This window comes from Pleurodeles waltl, chromosome 1_2 (genome assembly GCF_031143425.1).
Source record: "Pleurodeles waltl isolate 20211129_DDA chromosome 1_2, aPleWal1.hap1.20221129, whole genome shotgun sequence".
In the NCBI taxonomy this organism is placed as follows: Eukaryota; Metazoa; Chordata; class Amphibia; order Caudata; family Salamandridae; genus Pleurodeles; species Pleurodeles waltl.
In genome coordinates, this window is record NC_090437.1 from 958099835 (window position 1) to 958116224 (window position 16390).

The window sequence follows — 16390 nt, forward strand, 5'->3', positions numbered from 1 at the left end:
ACACTTTCCAGGTGCTTTCTAACGGCAGTTACATTGTTCTTAACAGCGAACGCTGCTGTGGCATGCGTGTCGGAATAGTTTACGTTGTCGTTGTCAACAAGGCCGTTACGTGCTGCGGGAATGTGTTGTTTCCCCCCACTCAAATTAGGGAGGTAGCGGACATCTGGCCTCATATTACTACTTCCAAGGTTAATTTCGACAAGTTGAGTCGACTAAAAGCTTTATTGTTTCAAAAGCATGTGGCCCTTACATCTGCTAGCGAGACCTACGCACTTCAGGTGGCAAGGTCATAGGCGGAAATACAGTCCCTTTTGAATACTAACTTTCCAAGTCACTTCGGTGAACTTGTGGGACGTATATTTAATGCATCCAGCACTGCTGGTATTGCACATTTTTTCAAAGCCGTTGGTGTTGGTTTTGCTCACACCTTCTCTTCCATATTCGGTTTGATACCTTCGGCTATACACTCTATTTTCGGAAGCATTTTTGGGGGTTTCCCGATTACTTTGGCTTTATTGGCTGGGGTCTTGCTGTTGCTATTTTTTCGCAATGGCTGTCCCGCCACGAGATCCTATATTACTGCTCCCGTCAGCGCAGCTGTGTCGTGAACGCATGATGCAGCATTTTGGAGCAACACTCCTGGGCCATTTGGAGTGTGACTGGTCTCTGTCATTCCGACCGGTTTTGGATTGTGTGCAACCCGTGTTTCGGTGCCTTAGGTGCTCGTTTGAACATGCACTGGCTCTCTGTCTCTCGCTGCAGCGCCCTCCAGTGGTCGATCCTGATCTGTTGATGTTCCCAATTAGGGCTCATTCCCGGACTTGTGTACTACGTTGCATTTGCTTCGTGAGGCAGTTTATGAGATTCCCTTCCAGGAGGATAATGGTTTTGTCTCATTCATAGGCCCTGCACGGGGTGCCGCCCTGAATGGTTTTGGGGCTTTGGAACACACCTGCTCCATGGTACTTTGTGGCGTGGATCTTCCGATATTGACATATATCGAAGTGGAGGAGCTCCTACTTTCTATTGCTTCTGTTTAACAATTGGATTTTTTACTCTCCTGCAAAATTGACATTATATTGGATTTGGCTTTATTGTCACATGTTTCCTAAATTTATGACTTTGTTGTCTTCTGACCTTGTCGAAATATGTATATCATTTTAGGTATTATTTATATCTGGGGCATATTTTTATATTATTGGAACCACTTGCTACCGACAAGGTGAGGGTGTAGTGTGGTTAGTTTTACGTATCCTTTGTGCGTTAGCTTCAGACTTTAGGCCTTTGTGCACTTTGCCCTGGATGTATTTTATTCATTTGCTGGCAGCTTAGAGCCTCTGTGCACTTTGCTCTAAATGCTTTTTATTAGGCTTCGTACTGTTATTTTTCAAATAGCCAGTTCTACGGTTTTGTTTTTTTATTCATATCGCACTGTTTAGCCTACTTCAGCACTGGAGTTCTCCATAAACACATTCACTCTGTGCTTCAGTCAAGGATACAGTCTGGTACATTGCCGATAGACGTGGTAGGAGTTTAGACTTGGCATTCCTGCGTAGGGACATTTTGTGATCACGCTGACATGTTAGTTATAAAATCACTTCCTTGTCCCAATACACGCAAGAGGGAGATTCCAACCAGGGAACCACAACTAGACGCTGACTGCCTCGTTGCAGATGCTGAACCAAGATCACAGGCCTTTGCTCAGGTATGAGGGCTAATGTCTCCCCGGTGATTCAGAAAGGCAAGTTAGAAGCTTAACATGCTGTGCTCGAAATAGATCAAGCAGAGGGAGAGTAGAAACTAATAGACACGATGATAGCTTTGTTCTTATGTTTTACTCTCCTGGTGACTATTTCAATCCTACTGTGTTGTATGGTTCTGGTTATTGCGGCTCACGCCTTATTATCTAAAATACAGTTGTTTTATTAAAACATTATATAAAACCTATACTGTCTTTGTCATTTGTATATGAGATCATACTGTAAATGAGAGAGTTGGTTTGGATCTGAGTGACCACGACTTCCCTGAGAAGTTCCAAAGATGTCATGCGCTCGGCTGCCCAATCATCTCTTCCCCGTGGGAGAAATGAGGCACTGCTAGTTAGCCGGAGCAAAAACCGGGTTTAGGGTGACAGAGTTCTTTACACGTGGGTCCGACTCAGTCCCCCACACCATGATCGATCCTGCTGCCTAGAAATCCAGTAGTCTCATTTAGGATAATGAGAGCCCACGCTACATCACGTTTGTGATGAAGTAACTCCATCCTCCGAACTCTAAATCAGGCCTTAAGTCGGTCCACACTGTCAGAAACTGCTGGCCCAACTCCTGGCTAGTTCACAGTGCCTCTCCTACACCCCTAACCCTGCAAAGGTTAAAGGTGACCGTGGCAATCTGAACATGACACTCTCAGTCCTCAGAGAAGAAGTCATAGAAACAGATCTCACCCTTTTGTTGTATTACTCATGCAAGCCCAGATAAAACTCAAGTGAGATACAAGATAAGGTTTCAATATGTTTTTTGAAACAATCCTAATCATGCATAGAGAGAATGAGCTGTGATTATTAGGCAGAAGAAAGAAAACAAACAATGCAACCATGGTAAATGAATTATAGAAGTTCTAGAGGTTTCTATTTAACTCAAAAACTATTCTGAGAACATAACAGGTGTACCCTTCTGCCTGCCCAATCTATAGGATTAGCCTTAGGCCTCATAGAAATGGTGTCAAGAATTAGACTGTAGGGTGTATGGCAATCCTCTCACAAAACTAGTAGATTGCCACCAGCAGAGCTGCTTGTCGAAAACAGAGTTCATCCTTGGATGGTCACGTCTGGAATGTCCCTCTGCCCCTTCCGAGACAGTGCATCATTTATATGATAAAACCACACTGTTAGAAGCACAGCTCTGATGCAGTGCTATGTCTAGATGTAAAAAGCTGTCTCCTGGAAGGGCAACACAAGCTCAAGGATATTGTGACTGTGTTCCTAGCCTTGGAAAGAATGTACGGATTTCATGTTGAGAAAAGGCTAACTAAATCAAGCAACTCGTACCATATAGTCCTAGAGTATTATCATGCAGGCAAAGTGAACTAAAGTACGTAAAATGTCATTGCTACAAGCGATGCAGCTAAAATGCGTAAAATAGGAAATCTAAAATTACTAAGAAACGGGGGAACAAATTCAGGTCCAAGAAGTCATCACTACACCGAGAGACATAGTGGGATTTATCACCTGGCCTACCAGTGAAAGAAAGGTCCTTTTTTGCTGTAGTTGCACAGCAAGCAACAGAAGTGCCGGATTTGCAATTGCCCACACTTGAAACCAGAATACCCTATGTCTGAAAGCCTTGTGGGACAGGCATATACAAGTAAAGTGAATCCAAACGCTATTGCTTCAAACGTGCATGATAGGGAGTCGAAACATATTGATGCCTTTGGTAAGAATTTTTTTTCCTCTGATGGTCACCTTGATTACTGTGTGCCTTCTGGGCAGGTACACCCATGCCTTATGGGATATGGCCACCAAGACCTTGCTTGCCGTTCCAAAAGACCTCAGTGCTTGACTAGCCCACATCATCCAAGACAGGTTGGATGCAGCAAAGTATGTGTTGTTTGCCGACCTGGACACCTACCGACTGCATAGGCTGTGCTATTGACACCAACATAGTACATAGAAGGCACACCTGAATGTGACCAGAGGGGTTTTCAGAGGATGTTCAAGCACCCCTCACAGACATTCATTTCAATGAATGTAAACTGTTGGGCGATTTAGAGATAGTCCTTTCACACCATGGTCTTTTCCAAAGCACTCTTCTTGAGCATTTAAACACCAGTTCAGCAATCCCCCCAACAGTTTCATGATGTTTTGGGAAATCCCAGAGGCTTGACGTATCGACAACGCATGGCTCCAGGGGCTGCGCAACAGAACTTCCAGCCCTTTCGAGGCCAGGGTGGTGGCCCCCATCAGATAATTCCCAGCTGTTAAAAGAACAGCATGACTCTGTACTCCCCAAGCAAACAACCTCAAAACCTCATTGGTATACCCCTAGTGACAGAGAAGTACCTTGTAAAGAGGAAGGAAACGCCACTTCTTCCAGGAGTGGCAGAACTTCACATCTGACAAATGAGGCCTTCAGATAATCTAACTGAGCTATATCCTGTCATTCCTTTTTGACCTGCCATAATTCCAACTATATCAGAGCGACTTTCAGAGGACCACCTGCCTGTTTTGCACCAGGAGCTGCAGGCTCATTGGGGCAAAGGAGCCATGGAATGGTTGCCGGCCTTAGAAGTGGAGACTGGATGTCATAACTGCTACTTCCTTGTGCCCAAAAAGGACGGATGTTTTCATCCTATTTTGTATCTTTGCCCTCTAAACATCTTCCTCCGAAAGAGAAAATTTAAGATGTGCATGCTGGAGAAGGTTCTGTCTGCCCCGGATCAAGTGGACTGGATTGTGACACTGGAACTGCAGGGAGCTTATTTTCAGGTGCTATTTCTGCAGACTCACAGGCACTAACTGTGGTTGACCATAACCCAGGAGCATCTTCAGTTTGCCATGCTCTCCTTCGGCCTCACCAGTGCCCCTTGGGGTGTTCATGAAAGTGATGGCGGTGGCAGCAGCACATCATTGGAGATCGGGTATGCCAGTATTCCCCTACCTTGACGATTGACTGCTAAAGGTGAGCTTAACTCAGTCAGGCATAGACCACCTACAGAGGACCATTAACCTTCTGACATCATTGGAGTTCACTGTCTATCTGCTGAAGTCACCTCTGACTTCTTTACAGAGGCTGCAGTTCATCATAGTCATCCTGGGTATGGTGCGGGTACATGTTTTCCTTACGGAACTCAGAACTAAAACATTCATTCAGCCTATGATCCCTATTTTTCAGCCTAAGTCCTGGATCACAGAGAGGATGGATATGAGGCTTCTTGGCCTACTGGCCTCGTTTATCCTGCTCATCAGTCATGCCAGGTGGCATATGTGAGCTCTGCAGTGGGATCTGAATAGTGGGCCCAGCACAAAGGAAACCTCATCCAGCTTTCACCAAAGACTGTATTGGATCAGAAGTTGTGACTGCTCAACTGAAATTGGACCAGTGGCAGATCGCTCTCCCTAGCCAACCTGTAGCTGACAGTAGTGACAGATGCATCAATGCTGGGTTGGGGAGATTACATAGGAGATCGGAGGACTCTGTCTCCAGCAAAGACCCACCTCCAAATCAACCTGCTTTGGTTGTGGGTGATTCACTTAGCTTTGAATTAGTTCCTGCCAACTATCAAAAGAATATATTATATACTACACAAGATAACCCAATTGCAATCCAATGGATCTGGGTCTAATTATATTACAAAACAACATTGTTCCACTCGGAAATGTGTTATTGGATATGTGGTGATTTGGTGTCATCTTTTAATATCACAAGCACTTTTCTATTTTTGCACTTTATTCTGTCCTTCTTTTTTGATATGGTAGGAATTGTGAAAGCTCACGAGAGGGAGCAGCGCGTCTTTGGTGTTAAAGCGCGAACTATGGAGCAGAGGCATGAGAAATAAAAAACGAATTACACATGCCGACTTTGAAGGAACCTGGGATTTAATTAATAAGGAGGCAGAAGGAATTTTCACCTTAAACAAGTTGAGGAAGAGAACCGGGTGAATAGATGTATGCACATGATGATGTGAAGAGGTTCGGGATGTATTAAATAAAGATTGGTTCAGACGGAGGTACTGATTCTAGACTATGCCTACCTATAAGTCCTGAAGAAGACCCTGTTTGGAGCCCGGAATTGGTCCTAGAACTCTTGTGGGGTCGAAACATCAACGATAATGTTGTAGCCTGGATAGGTTTTGAATTGTGTGGAGGACTAAAGTGGGGATTTGAACCCCTATATAAAAAATATTGAATCAATTTGGAGGAATGGTCAACCAACAGGCTTTTTAAATTTAATGTGTTATTGGATGTGTGTTGATTTGGTGTCATCTTTCAATTTCCTGAGCACTTTTCTATTTTTGCACTTTATTCTGTCCTTCTTTTTTTAAATGGTAGGAATTGTAATTTAATGAATGATTAAATAATGTTTTATGGATTAATGAAGATTTATTGTGATGTTTTTTGTAACTGTGTTCTGTGTACTTATGCTGTGTTGAGGAATTGACATTTAGGGGCTTTTCCGACTGGATCAATGTTGTTTTGTAACATAACTAAAAACTGAAGGCTTGTGTAGGTTTTCATGGAAAACACCACCAACATGTGTTACAGCAACAGCAGGTTGAGATGGGGTCCTGGGCGGTGTTCCAGGAGGTTCTGTACCTCTGGAACTGCCCAGGTCATCAGGTCATCTCCCTGTTCTTGAAGCACCTGGCGGGATCCTTGAACGCCAGGGTGTAGAAACTCAGTTGGTGGCACCTGCAGATCAAGAGTGAAAGATACACTCCAATACAGGGTGTCTTCCGGCAATGGGGAGAATCCTGGTTCGTTCTTTTTACCACTGAGAGAACGTGCAACATCAATTCTTTTCTGAACTGAAGCCCTCCAAGAAGACTGTCTTTCACAGAGACATTCTGCCTGGAGTGGAGCATAAAGCTCCCTGTATGCCTTCCCATCTCAGCCTCTCCTACCCTGAATTCTTAAAATGATCAGGAATGACCAAGCCCAAGTCCTTCTAGTGGCTTCGGATTGGCCCAAGAGAGTGTTACTGGGAATGTCTGGGCTTAAGAAACAGTCCTGTACTTAGGCTGCCACTTCAGAAGAGCAGGGTCCTGCACCTTGGTCTGCGCAATCTGCACCTTCATATGTGGAGTTTGAGCAGCAGCAGTTGATCTTCCTTCCAAAGTCGTGATCTTCTCAGCCAGATGCCTTCACAAAATTGGTTTGACACTCTCCAGACATACCTCTTGCAGGCCAAACTGTCGGGTATGTTGCTGTTTGTTTTATCTTTGACCCTGCAGGGACATGCAGTGTGCACCGTTAGAGGTTACTCGGCGACCCATTAAGCCTTTTTATGCTTGCAGGACTTGCCACCCTGTTCAAATCACTTGTTGTAATGAGATTTTCTAAAGGCTTGCAAGATATGCTTACACCAAAGCCATCTGTGATGCAACAGTGGGACCTAATTTTTTTTCTCACTTTCCTAATGTGCACCTCTTTTGAGCCAATGCATCATTGTTCATTATGGCCCTCGACTTTGAAAACAGTGTTTCTGGTTATGACACCATCAGCTCATAGCATGAATAAGCTGCCATATACCACCTTTTTTTCCGAATGAACTGTGTTGAAGTGCCGAGCTGTGTTCGTGCCAAAGGTAGTGACACGTTTTCATTTTGGATAACATATTACCATTCTGACATTATTTGCTATGCCGCTACCCTCGAAAGAGAAAAGACTTCCTTGTATGGATCTCAAAAGAACACTCAGTTTCTACATTGATCGTATCAGAGACCATTGGGTGGACATTCATTTTTTTGTGGGATTCTAGGAGTAAAGAAAGACAAGGAAGTGCGTTTAAAAGTATGACCACTTAAAGGTGGATAGTCCTCTACGTTAGAATCTGCCATGCACTGGTTAAGAAGGAGCCTCCCGAAGCTCCTACTGCTCGTTCCACTGAGTCACGGCTATTAACACTTCGTGGGCACTCGAAATGCCTGCCCTGGATATCTGTCAGGCTGCTCTGTGGGCATCAGTGCAGACATTCTCAAAGCACTATTGCCTTGACAATCAGGTCAGTTGGGATGGGCATTTTGCAGGACTTTTTGATGTGAGTAGTTCACAGACCCACCATCTTGGAAGGTACTGCTTTTGTATTTATTCACAAGATGAGGAATCTGCAGTTAGAAGTACTGATCAGAAGAGCAAATTGCTTACTTTTGTTATTGTTCTATCTGGTGGATACTCTTAACTACAGATTACCAATGCACCCCACCGACCTAATCTGTGGAATGGTGTCCTTGTCACATCTACAAAAGAATCCAATTTAGGACTCTGCACACTGGTCCTTCCAACTTGCAGAAGAGCTCTGCGTTTGAGGGGGTGGGCAATTCTTTGAAAGAAACTGATGGCATCACACATGGCTGGTTCTTATATGCAGCTTTGGTCGTCTCTTCTGGGGTAAAGCAAAGTCAGTGTGGGGTCAGACAGCACCAACTACTGCCACGCAGGAGCACTGCATTTTGAGTTCCTGGATCCAATCTGTTGCCTTGGGATATAATTCCCAGGTGAGGAATCTGTGGTTGGATAGAGTACCCACCGGAAAGAGCATTACAGAAGATAAGTAACTTGTTCTTTTTTTACATCAATGACTGGCTGCTGAAGACTGGCTTGCTGCAGTCAGTCACAGTCCATCTCCAGAAAATGGCCCGGTTGTTGATCTCTTTGCATTTTTCCATCAACAAGCCGAAGTTCCACCTGATCCCTACTCCGAGAATTATATCTATTGAAGTCTCAGACGAACAGAGGAGACCCAGCTCCACATCAGCCTTTTTGAGGTTTGGGGAATCCACCTGGTCCATAAAGCCTGCCTATCAACCTTCAGATGGGTCTGCAACCAGTAGGACGTTGTGGGGTTCTGCACCCTATGCCAAGAATGGGGTGGTTGTACGAGCAGAAGGTCTTACTGGTAGCCAGTCACCTAGCGGAGTCCCTGAATGCTACAGGAGACGAGCAGAGCAAATGCCGGTTGGCAGACCATGAGTGTCATCTCCATCCCACGATGGCCAGGACATCTTCAATCAGTGAAACATACTCTGGCAAGATCTGTGCACTATCTTCGACATGTGTAGTGTCAAAGCTTCTGGGAACTAGAGTTTCCACAAAAAAGATGACTGGGAAATGCATTCCCTCTCCATTGGTGCACCAGTCTCCTGCCCATATTCCTGTCCCTACCTTTTCTGTCTGAGGAAAGTCACTATATTACGGGCCCAAGTCATTTTAGTAGTCCTAGATTGGGCCAGAAAAGTGGGGTACCCAGGGTGTCTGAGCCTGAGCATTTACCCTCTGATTTGTCTGACCATCTGACAGGACCTCCTGGCTTAGAAACAGGAGAGTGATACACCCAAATTTCCCAAATTACACTTTGATGCGTGAAAATTGAGTAACAATTGTCGTCCATTAACTTCATCTATGCTGGACGCTGGGATAAGTTTGTGGACTGGAATGAGGTTCCTCGCCCTAGCCCTCAGCAGGCCAAACTTTTTGATGTGTTGTTGTTTGGTTTGTCGTTGGGCTAGCACGGCCTTGCAGTGTTGCCACTTAAGGGTTACTTGCTGGCCCTTTTGGCCTTTTTATGCTTGCCAGATTACCCCTCTCTCCTTCAAATCTTCTATTGTTACTTTTTTCTGAAGGACCTGGTTCACGTTTCTTCCACAGCCTTTCATCATGCCTCTGTGATTTGAATCTGATTCTGACATTTGTGATGTGCACACTATTCAGGTGTATGTGCATTTACTCGCTAATCAAATCAAATCAAATCATTAACATTTATAAAGCGCGCTACTCACCCGTGCGGGTCTCAAGGCGCTAGGGGGGAAAGAGGGGGTTATCGCTGCTCGAACAGCCAAGTCTTTAGGAGTCTCCGGAAAGCGGAGTGGTCCTGGGTGGTCCTGAGGCTGGTGGGGAGGGAGTTCCAGGTCTTGGCCGCCAGGAAGGAGAAAGATCTCCCACCCGCCGTGGAGCGGCGGGTGCGAGGGACGGCAGCAAGTGCGAGGCCAGCGGAGCGGAGGGGGCGGGTGGGGACGTAGAAGCTGAGGCGTCTGTTGAGGTATTCCGGTCCCTTGTTGTGGAGGGCTTTGTGTGCGTGGGTGAGAAGATGGAAGGTGATCCTTTTGCTGACTGGGAGCCAATGCAGGTGTCTCAGGTGTGCGGAGATGTGGCTGTTGCGGGGTACGTCGAGGATGAGGCGGGCCGAGGCGTTTTGGATGCGTTGCAGGCGGTTTTGGAGTTTGGCGGTGGTCCCGGCGTAGAGGGTGTTGCCGTAGTCCAGGCGACTCGTGACAAGGGCGTGGGTCACGGCTAGGACTTCTGATGAGTAAAATTTTCTTTTTTTATTGCCATCTCTTCTCAGTGCAGTGCGAGTAAACTGCAGATGCTCTCTTACATATCAATTTGGTGCTGAGAACTCAGAAATGGAAACCATCTTGTTGATGGCCATGGGGGTTTGCTGGAACCAAGAAATGCAAAGCTGTTAAAAAGAGGGCTCTGACGTCTGCGCATTAAAATTTTCTACACAGTGGCCAAAAAATAACTACCAAAAGACCACCAGAACCAAGGCTGCCACAACAGAATTTTCACCGTTTGGGTGCCTACTCTGGACATCTGTCAAGCTGCGAAGTAGGCATCAATGCGCACATTTATGCAGCACCACTGCTTGGCAAGTCAGACTAGAAGGCCATTTTGCTTACTTCATATTGCAAGACTTTCTGATCCAAGTCACCTTACCAGTCATTTGGAAGATACTGCTATCCTTTCCAAAGGCGAGGAATCAAAAGTTAGAAGTATGCATCAGAATAATTAATAACTTACCTTTGTTAACACTCGTTCTGTTGGATACTCTGTTTAACCAGGGATTCCTCACTGGACACTTGAACATTGTAGTATGGTTCCAAGTTAGATTTTGGCACACTGTCACCTTCAGTTTGCCCCACGGCTGACGGTGTGGAAGGAAAAAGATTAAAAAACGGACTTCACCGTACAAGGGTGGCACCTGTATGCGGCTCTGATCATCACTTCCGGATGGGATGAAGTCACCATGGAGCCATATGTTGCCACCTAGTGGCTTGCTGGTGCATTGCTGAAGAAAATCTCCAGATCCAGCCTAGCTCCTGGGAATATTTCAATGGTGTGGAATATGCTGTTACAGTATCCTCCAGAATGAGCATTACCGAAGGTAAGTAATTATTTCTTCTGTCATATTTCAGAAATGGTAGTTGAAGCTAAAAGGACGCTTGTTTTTTATTTCACCCTTTTGGGTTTATTATTGTAAATGTGGCTGAGGCGGTAGCATCACTGACTCAACAACAAGTTATATAACGTCACTCAGTGAGTTTAATGCTCATTGCTGAGTTTTTTTTATGTTACATGCTAGTCATGTGGTTATCCTTGCATGATAATAAAGCCAAAATCCTTCTGAGTTTTATTAAATGTAATAATATTGATTGGGTAATAGCAGCACCTGTTATTGCATTGCTGCTATGAATTGGTAAATTGAAGTAACAACTACGGTATTTAAAAATCAGAGTCTACCTCTTCTGTAGCTTGTGCCACTTTGAATCATTTTCTTTTTCCATGTGTGAGCATCTAGATGGGGCCAGTGCTTCATTTGAAAGGTTATCGAAGGTTGTTTTGCTGAAACGCTTGCCTTTTAGGATACCTAGAAAAACGTGTGTGTCAAGTCAATTTTGCCGAGTCATAAGAGAAGAGAAAGAGCCTCAGTTAGAGTTTGATGGATGGCTTATTCCGTCACAAACGGACAGGAAATCCGTCACATTTGTGACGGAATATGTGGCTGCCAAACTCGAAATCCGGCCCCAAGTCTACTCACTACCATAGGCTTAGTCTCAGCTCATTTTGGTACCTTGTATTCGCCCCTCAGCTTCATGCTCGGCCCTACTTAGCCCTTTTTTTATTCGTTTTCTGCCACCTTCTCTGAGACAAATCGCTAATATCATTGTACCGCCGTCTAACTTCCTCTTATCAGTCCTTAATAATTTTGTCCTTCTGCACCCCACACTCCTACACTTTGCCAACACTTTTTCCCTCATTGCTTTTCAGAAACTGACCACCTCCTGTTAGGCTACTCTTCTTTGTGCTCTTTTGCACCCCTTCTAGAGACAGTACACCTTTCATCAAATACCAACTCTCACATCATGTATAATTTTACTTATCAATTTCACATGACCTAACATTTTTCATAGCATATATCTGTACTCCTACATTTCGCATTTTTTTTATTTTTCCTTAGTAACCCATCCATGTAAACACACTATCACATATTTTGACTTCCAATCTTTTTTTGAGCGAAATGGGGGGAAAATACAAAAAAAATAACATTTCACAGCCTCAGATAGAACAAAGGAGAGGAAAGCAGATTTTACTAGTTTTCACAAAAGTACTTTTGTTCAGATTACGGCGAACCCAAAAGTTTGGACAGCCGAAAGGTTTCTCTAGGCTGAGGTTATAAACAGAAGTAATGATTATCACTCAAATATGAACTTGTAGTATTTGTTTGAAATAACAAAACAATGTCAGTTAATAATTAGATATGTTGCTAACAAAGCTTTTTCATTTTGGGAAATAAACTCAACTTCCTCAAACTATAATGCATTATTTGATTAACAAATCGTAATGAAATACTAGATTTTCAATTTTAAGAGATATGTCGAGATAGGTCTGTGATGTGTTCTATAGATCCCTTTATCCATTCTAGGTTAATCAACAGCATTCAGTAAAATCAGTCACTTTTTGACCCTACTTTTTCTTATGATTGAAACTGAGTTTTATTTTCTAACATGTTCCAGTCCCACTCAGATCCTGCTTCTCCACTCTTTACCCCCTCAAAATATTCCCTCATTGCTCTCAGAACAGAACCCTAGTGGGTCATTTTAAGACCGTTTTATGCAGCATATCTGCTTAGAAGTGGAATGTTTGTAGCTGAAGTCACTTGTAGTGTTGAAATGTGATGAACCTGCTAGACTCAAGCTTTTGCCTTCGTTGGATGTTTGCTGCAAGTGTGTGCATTAAATACCTTTCTTATCTGCCTCTTGCGAACATCTTCCATTGTCATCGCCCTGTGTTCGGTGTCTGCTTCTGCATCCTTAACATTCAGAGAATTAATTTTGCATCTTGTTTCACTGTAAGAAGTCCTTCATCTCTGCCATGCTATTAAGAAAGTTTGACTGTTGTATCTACCTCCCCCCTCGGTCTGCCTTGATGCTTTCCTCCAAATTTGAGAACGTTTTCAGCCTTCCTACCTGACAACTGTGCTTCCCCCTCCCATGCACCATTCACACATTTACCTGTGGTTACCAGGTGTGGTAGTTATACATCCAAAACAGTGCCTTACACTACTTCCTCTTCTTGATATGCATATTCTGCTGCTGTGTGCCACAACACAGAACCATTCATCTGTGCTCACCAACCACTGTACACCACTGCCCTTGTCCGCCTTGAGCATATACCATCTCTTCCTGACCTTTGGTAATCGCCAATGCAGTGTCTCTTCTGACTAGAGGGAGTTTCTAAATGGGCTATTGATTAATCATGGATAGCTGTAGAAATGGTTAACAGAATGACCAGAGGAACCGTGAATAACGATGAAATTCGGAAATCCATCTATGCTCTTTGATAAACAGTATTTGAGAAACATAAAAAAGAAAGTTAGTATGAGAAATATAAAAAAGAAAGCAAAACCTTTGTCGTGTGAAATGCTATAAAACCAAAGCTTTGTCTTAGCATTTGTGTGATATGTGCTTTGTGCTAAAGACATTCTGGCTTCCAGGATGATAACAAAAACTCATTTTGTTTAATAGAGACGATCCTGCTGTGCCGCTGGGCATTCCACTGCTTGGAACAATAGTTGAAGTCCGAGATGCCAACGGTTCAATAGTAGAAGAAGGAGAAGGACAGCTATTTCTAGGTTATATATTATGTTTGTTAAAATGTTATATGCAATTATTATTTTGTTTGGCGATTGAATGTATATGTGTGTGTGTGTGTGTGTGTGTGTGTGTGTGTGTATATATATATATATATATATATGTTCCATGGCATGTGTAGCTATAGATAAACATGCTTTGAATAAGTCCGCCATCTAGTGTTGGGCTAGGAGTGTTACAAGTTGTTTTTCTTCAAAGAATCTTTTTGAATCACAAGATCGAGTGACTCCTCCTCCCGGTGATAGTCTGCATGGGCATTGAGTCTTTTGTTTCCGCCGTCGGGTTCGAACGTGTTTCCTCTCGCTCCGGTAGATCTCGGTTCGGTATCTTCTAAACTTTATTCTAACTTTATATAAACGTCGGTATAGTTTTGATTTCTATTTCCACTCTTTATATTCGATCCTATTTCGTTAGTCGGGGTTGATTTCACACCCTTGGGGGTGACCTCTTGGGCCTACTTCGACACATTGTAGTCTAACGATGTTAGGCTGATGGAACGGACTCAGTTTTGGTTCTGTCCTCGGTGTCACCCCAAATTTCCCCACACGACCAGCATTTGGTGTGTAATCAGTGCATATCTCCGGAATACAGAGAAAGACCTGCAATGCTTGTAGACCGTTTTGATCAAAAAAGACTCTTCGGGATCGAAGAGTGCATCGACTGGAGATGGCTTCCAAGCCATCAGAACACACCCTACATCTTTGGAGAAGAACAAGCGCAAGAAGAAGTAGGACAGCGCGTAACCTTCTCCATTCAAGCTTCAGACTCGTATCGAGATTCTGATATCGACAGTTAATCCATCCCACTGGCGCAGTACGTGAGTACATCAGTCCCGTCACACCAAACAAAGACAATTAAAAAGACTCCTGCATTGGTCTTCAGTCCTCCACTGCTTTTGGGCTCTGGTCGGACCCGAAAAATACCTTCGGATTCGGCACTGAAACAAAAGACCATGGTGCATTCGGCATCTACCAACCAGCCTGTTACATCTGTTTTGGTACCGAGCCGAAAAACAGACTTTTCCACCTCGGAGCCGAACAAATTAAACCCCTTTGGAGCCGACATTTTGGGTCCGAGTGAAGCATTCCGTATCGAAAGCTTCGGAATCGAAAACTGCCAGTAGTAAACATTCTGCGGCTACTGAGGAGTCATCTGAAATACAACCTATATTAGAGGTTATGGACGCTAAACAGTGTAAACTTGACATACAGAAGGAAATAGGAAGGATCATAGCCTCTCCTCCAGCTATCAAAAGAAAACTTATATTTCAAGAGTCTTTGGACGCTGGGCCTCCACCTATCAAAGTCTTGCTTGAAAGAGAAGAAGAAACAAAAGGCTACGCAACAATCCCATCCTTCACCACCACATTCTCCTTCCCTTCCTTCTACCCCACCGCCACCACCTTCACCTACACATTGAACACAGTTATCTCCACAGGCATCATCTGCATCACCACATAGGGATGATTTAAGTGGTCCTAAGAAGAGGTAGATCCATGGGATATAGATGATCCTGATACCATTCTTCCTCCTGACCCAGATTTATACCCAGCGAGGCCATCTCCCACTGAAGATACCACTGATTATAATCAAGTAATACCCAGTGCAGCTCAGTATCATAAGGTAAATTGCATACAGACCCAGTTGAGGACTATTTTCTATTTAATACTTGTAGGAAGTTGGCTCTGTATGTGCTATTTCAAAGTAAGGAATAGCATGCACAGAGTCCAAGGGTTCCCCTTAGAGGTAAGATAGTGGCAAAAAGAGATAATACTAATGCTCTATTTTGTGGTAGTGTGGTCGAGCAGTAGGCTTATCCAAGGAGTAGTGTTAAGCATTTGTTGTACATACACATAGACAATAAATGAGGTACACAAACTCGGAGACAAATCCAGCCAATAGGTTTTTGTATAGAAAAATATCTTTTCTTAGTTTATTTTAAGAACCACAGGTTCAAATTTTACATGTAATATCTCATTCGAAAGGTATTGCAGGTAAGTACTTTAGGAACTTCAAATCATCAAAATTGCATGTATACTTTTCGAGTTATTCACAAATAGCTGTTTTAAAAGTGGACACAGTGCAATTTTCACAGTTCCTAGGGGAGGTAAGTATTTGTTAGGTTAACCAGGTAAGTAAGACACTTACAGGGCTTAGTTCTTGGTCCAAGGTAGCCCACCGTTGGGGGTTCAGAGCAACCCCAAAGTCACCACACCAGCAGCTCAGGGCCGGTCAGGTGCAGAGTTCAAAGTGGTGCCCAAAACACATAGGCTAGAATGGAGAGAAGGGGGTGCCCCGGTTCCGGTCTGCTTGCAGGTAAGTACCCGCGTCTTCGGAGGGCAGACCAGGGGGGTTTTGTAGGGCACCGGGGGGGGACACAAGCCCACACAGAAATTTCACCCTCAGCGGCGCGGGGGCGGCCGGGTGCAGTGTAGAAACAAGCGTTGGGTTCGCAATGTTAGTCTATGAGAGATCTCGGGATCTCTTCAGCGCTGCAGGCAGGCAAGGGGGGGATTCCTCGGGGAAACCTCCACTTGGGCAAGGGAGAGGGACTCCTGGGGGTCACTTCTCCAGTGAAAGTCCGGTCCTTCAGGTCCTGGGGGCTGCGGGTGCAGGGTCTCTCCCAGGCGTCGGGACTTTAGATTCAAAGAGTCGCGGTCAGGGGAAGCCTCGGGATTCCCTCTGCAGGCGGCGCTGTGGGGGGCTCAGGGGGGACAGGTTTTTGTACTCACAGTCTTAGAGTAGTC

At 44.3% G+C, this 16390-nt stretch overlaps 1 protein-coding gene and 1 long non-coding RNA gene across 4 annotated transcripts in view; one reads left to right on the top strand and one right to left on the bottom strand.

Moving 5' to 3' along the window:
- LOC138246340 (uncharacterized) overlaps nucleotides 1-10602 on the bottom strand; it is a 60669-nt gene extending 50067 nt beyond the window's left edge. The window contains exon 1 of the long non-coding RNA XR_011194266.1: nucleotides 10514-10602. This is a non-coding gene — a long non-coding RNA (uncharacterized lncRNA). The remainder of the gene's footprint in view (nucleotides 1-10513) is intronic.
- The window catches only part of AASDH (aminoadipate-semialdehyde dehydrogenase), a 471184-nt gene that overhangs the window by 134188 nt on the left and 320606 nt on the right, over nucleotides 1-16390 (top strand). For all 3 annotated transcript variants that reach the window (XM_069200843.1, XM_069200827.1, XM_069200836.1), the window contains one exon: nucleotides 13519-13625. In XM_069200843.1, the coding sequence (XP_069056944.1) occupies nucleotides 13519-13625 (107 nt within the window). The remainder of the gene's footprint in view (nucleotides 1-13518; nucleotides 13626-16390) is intronic.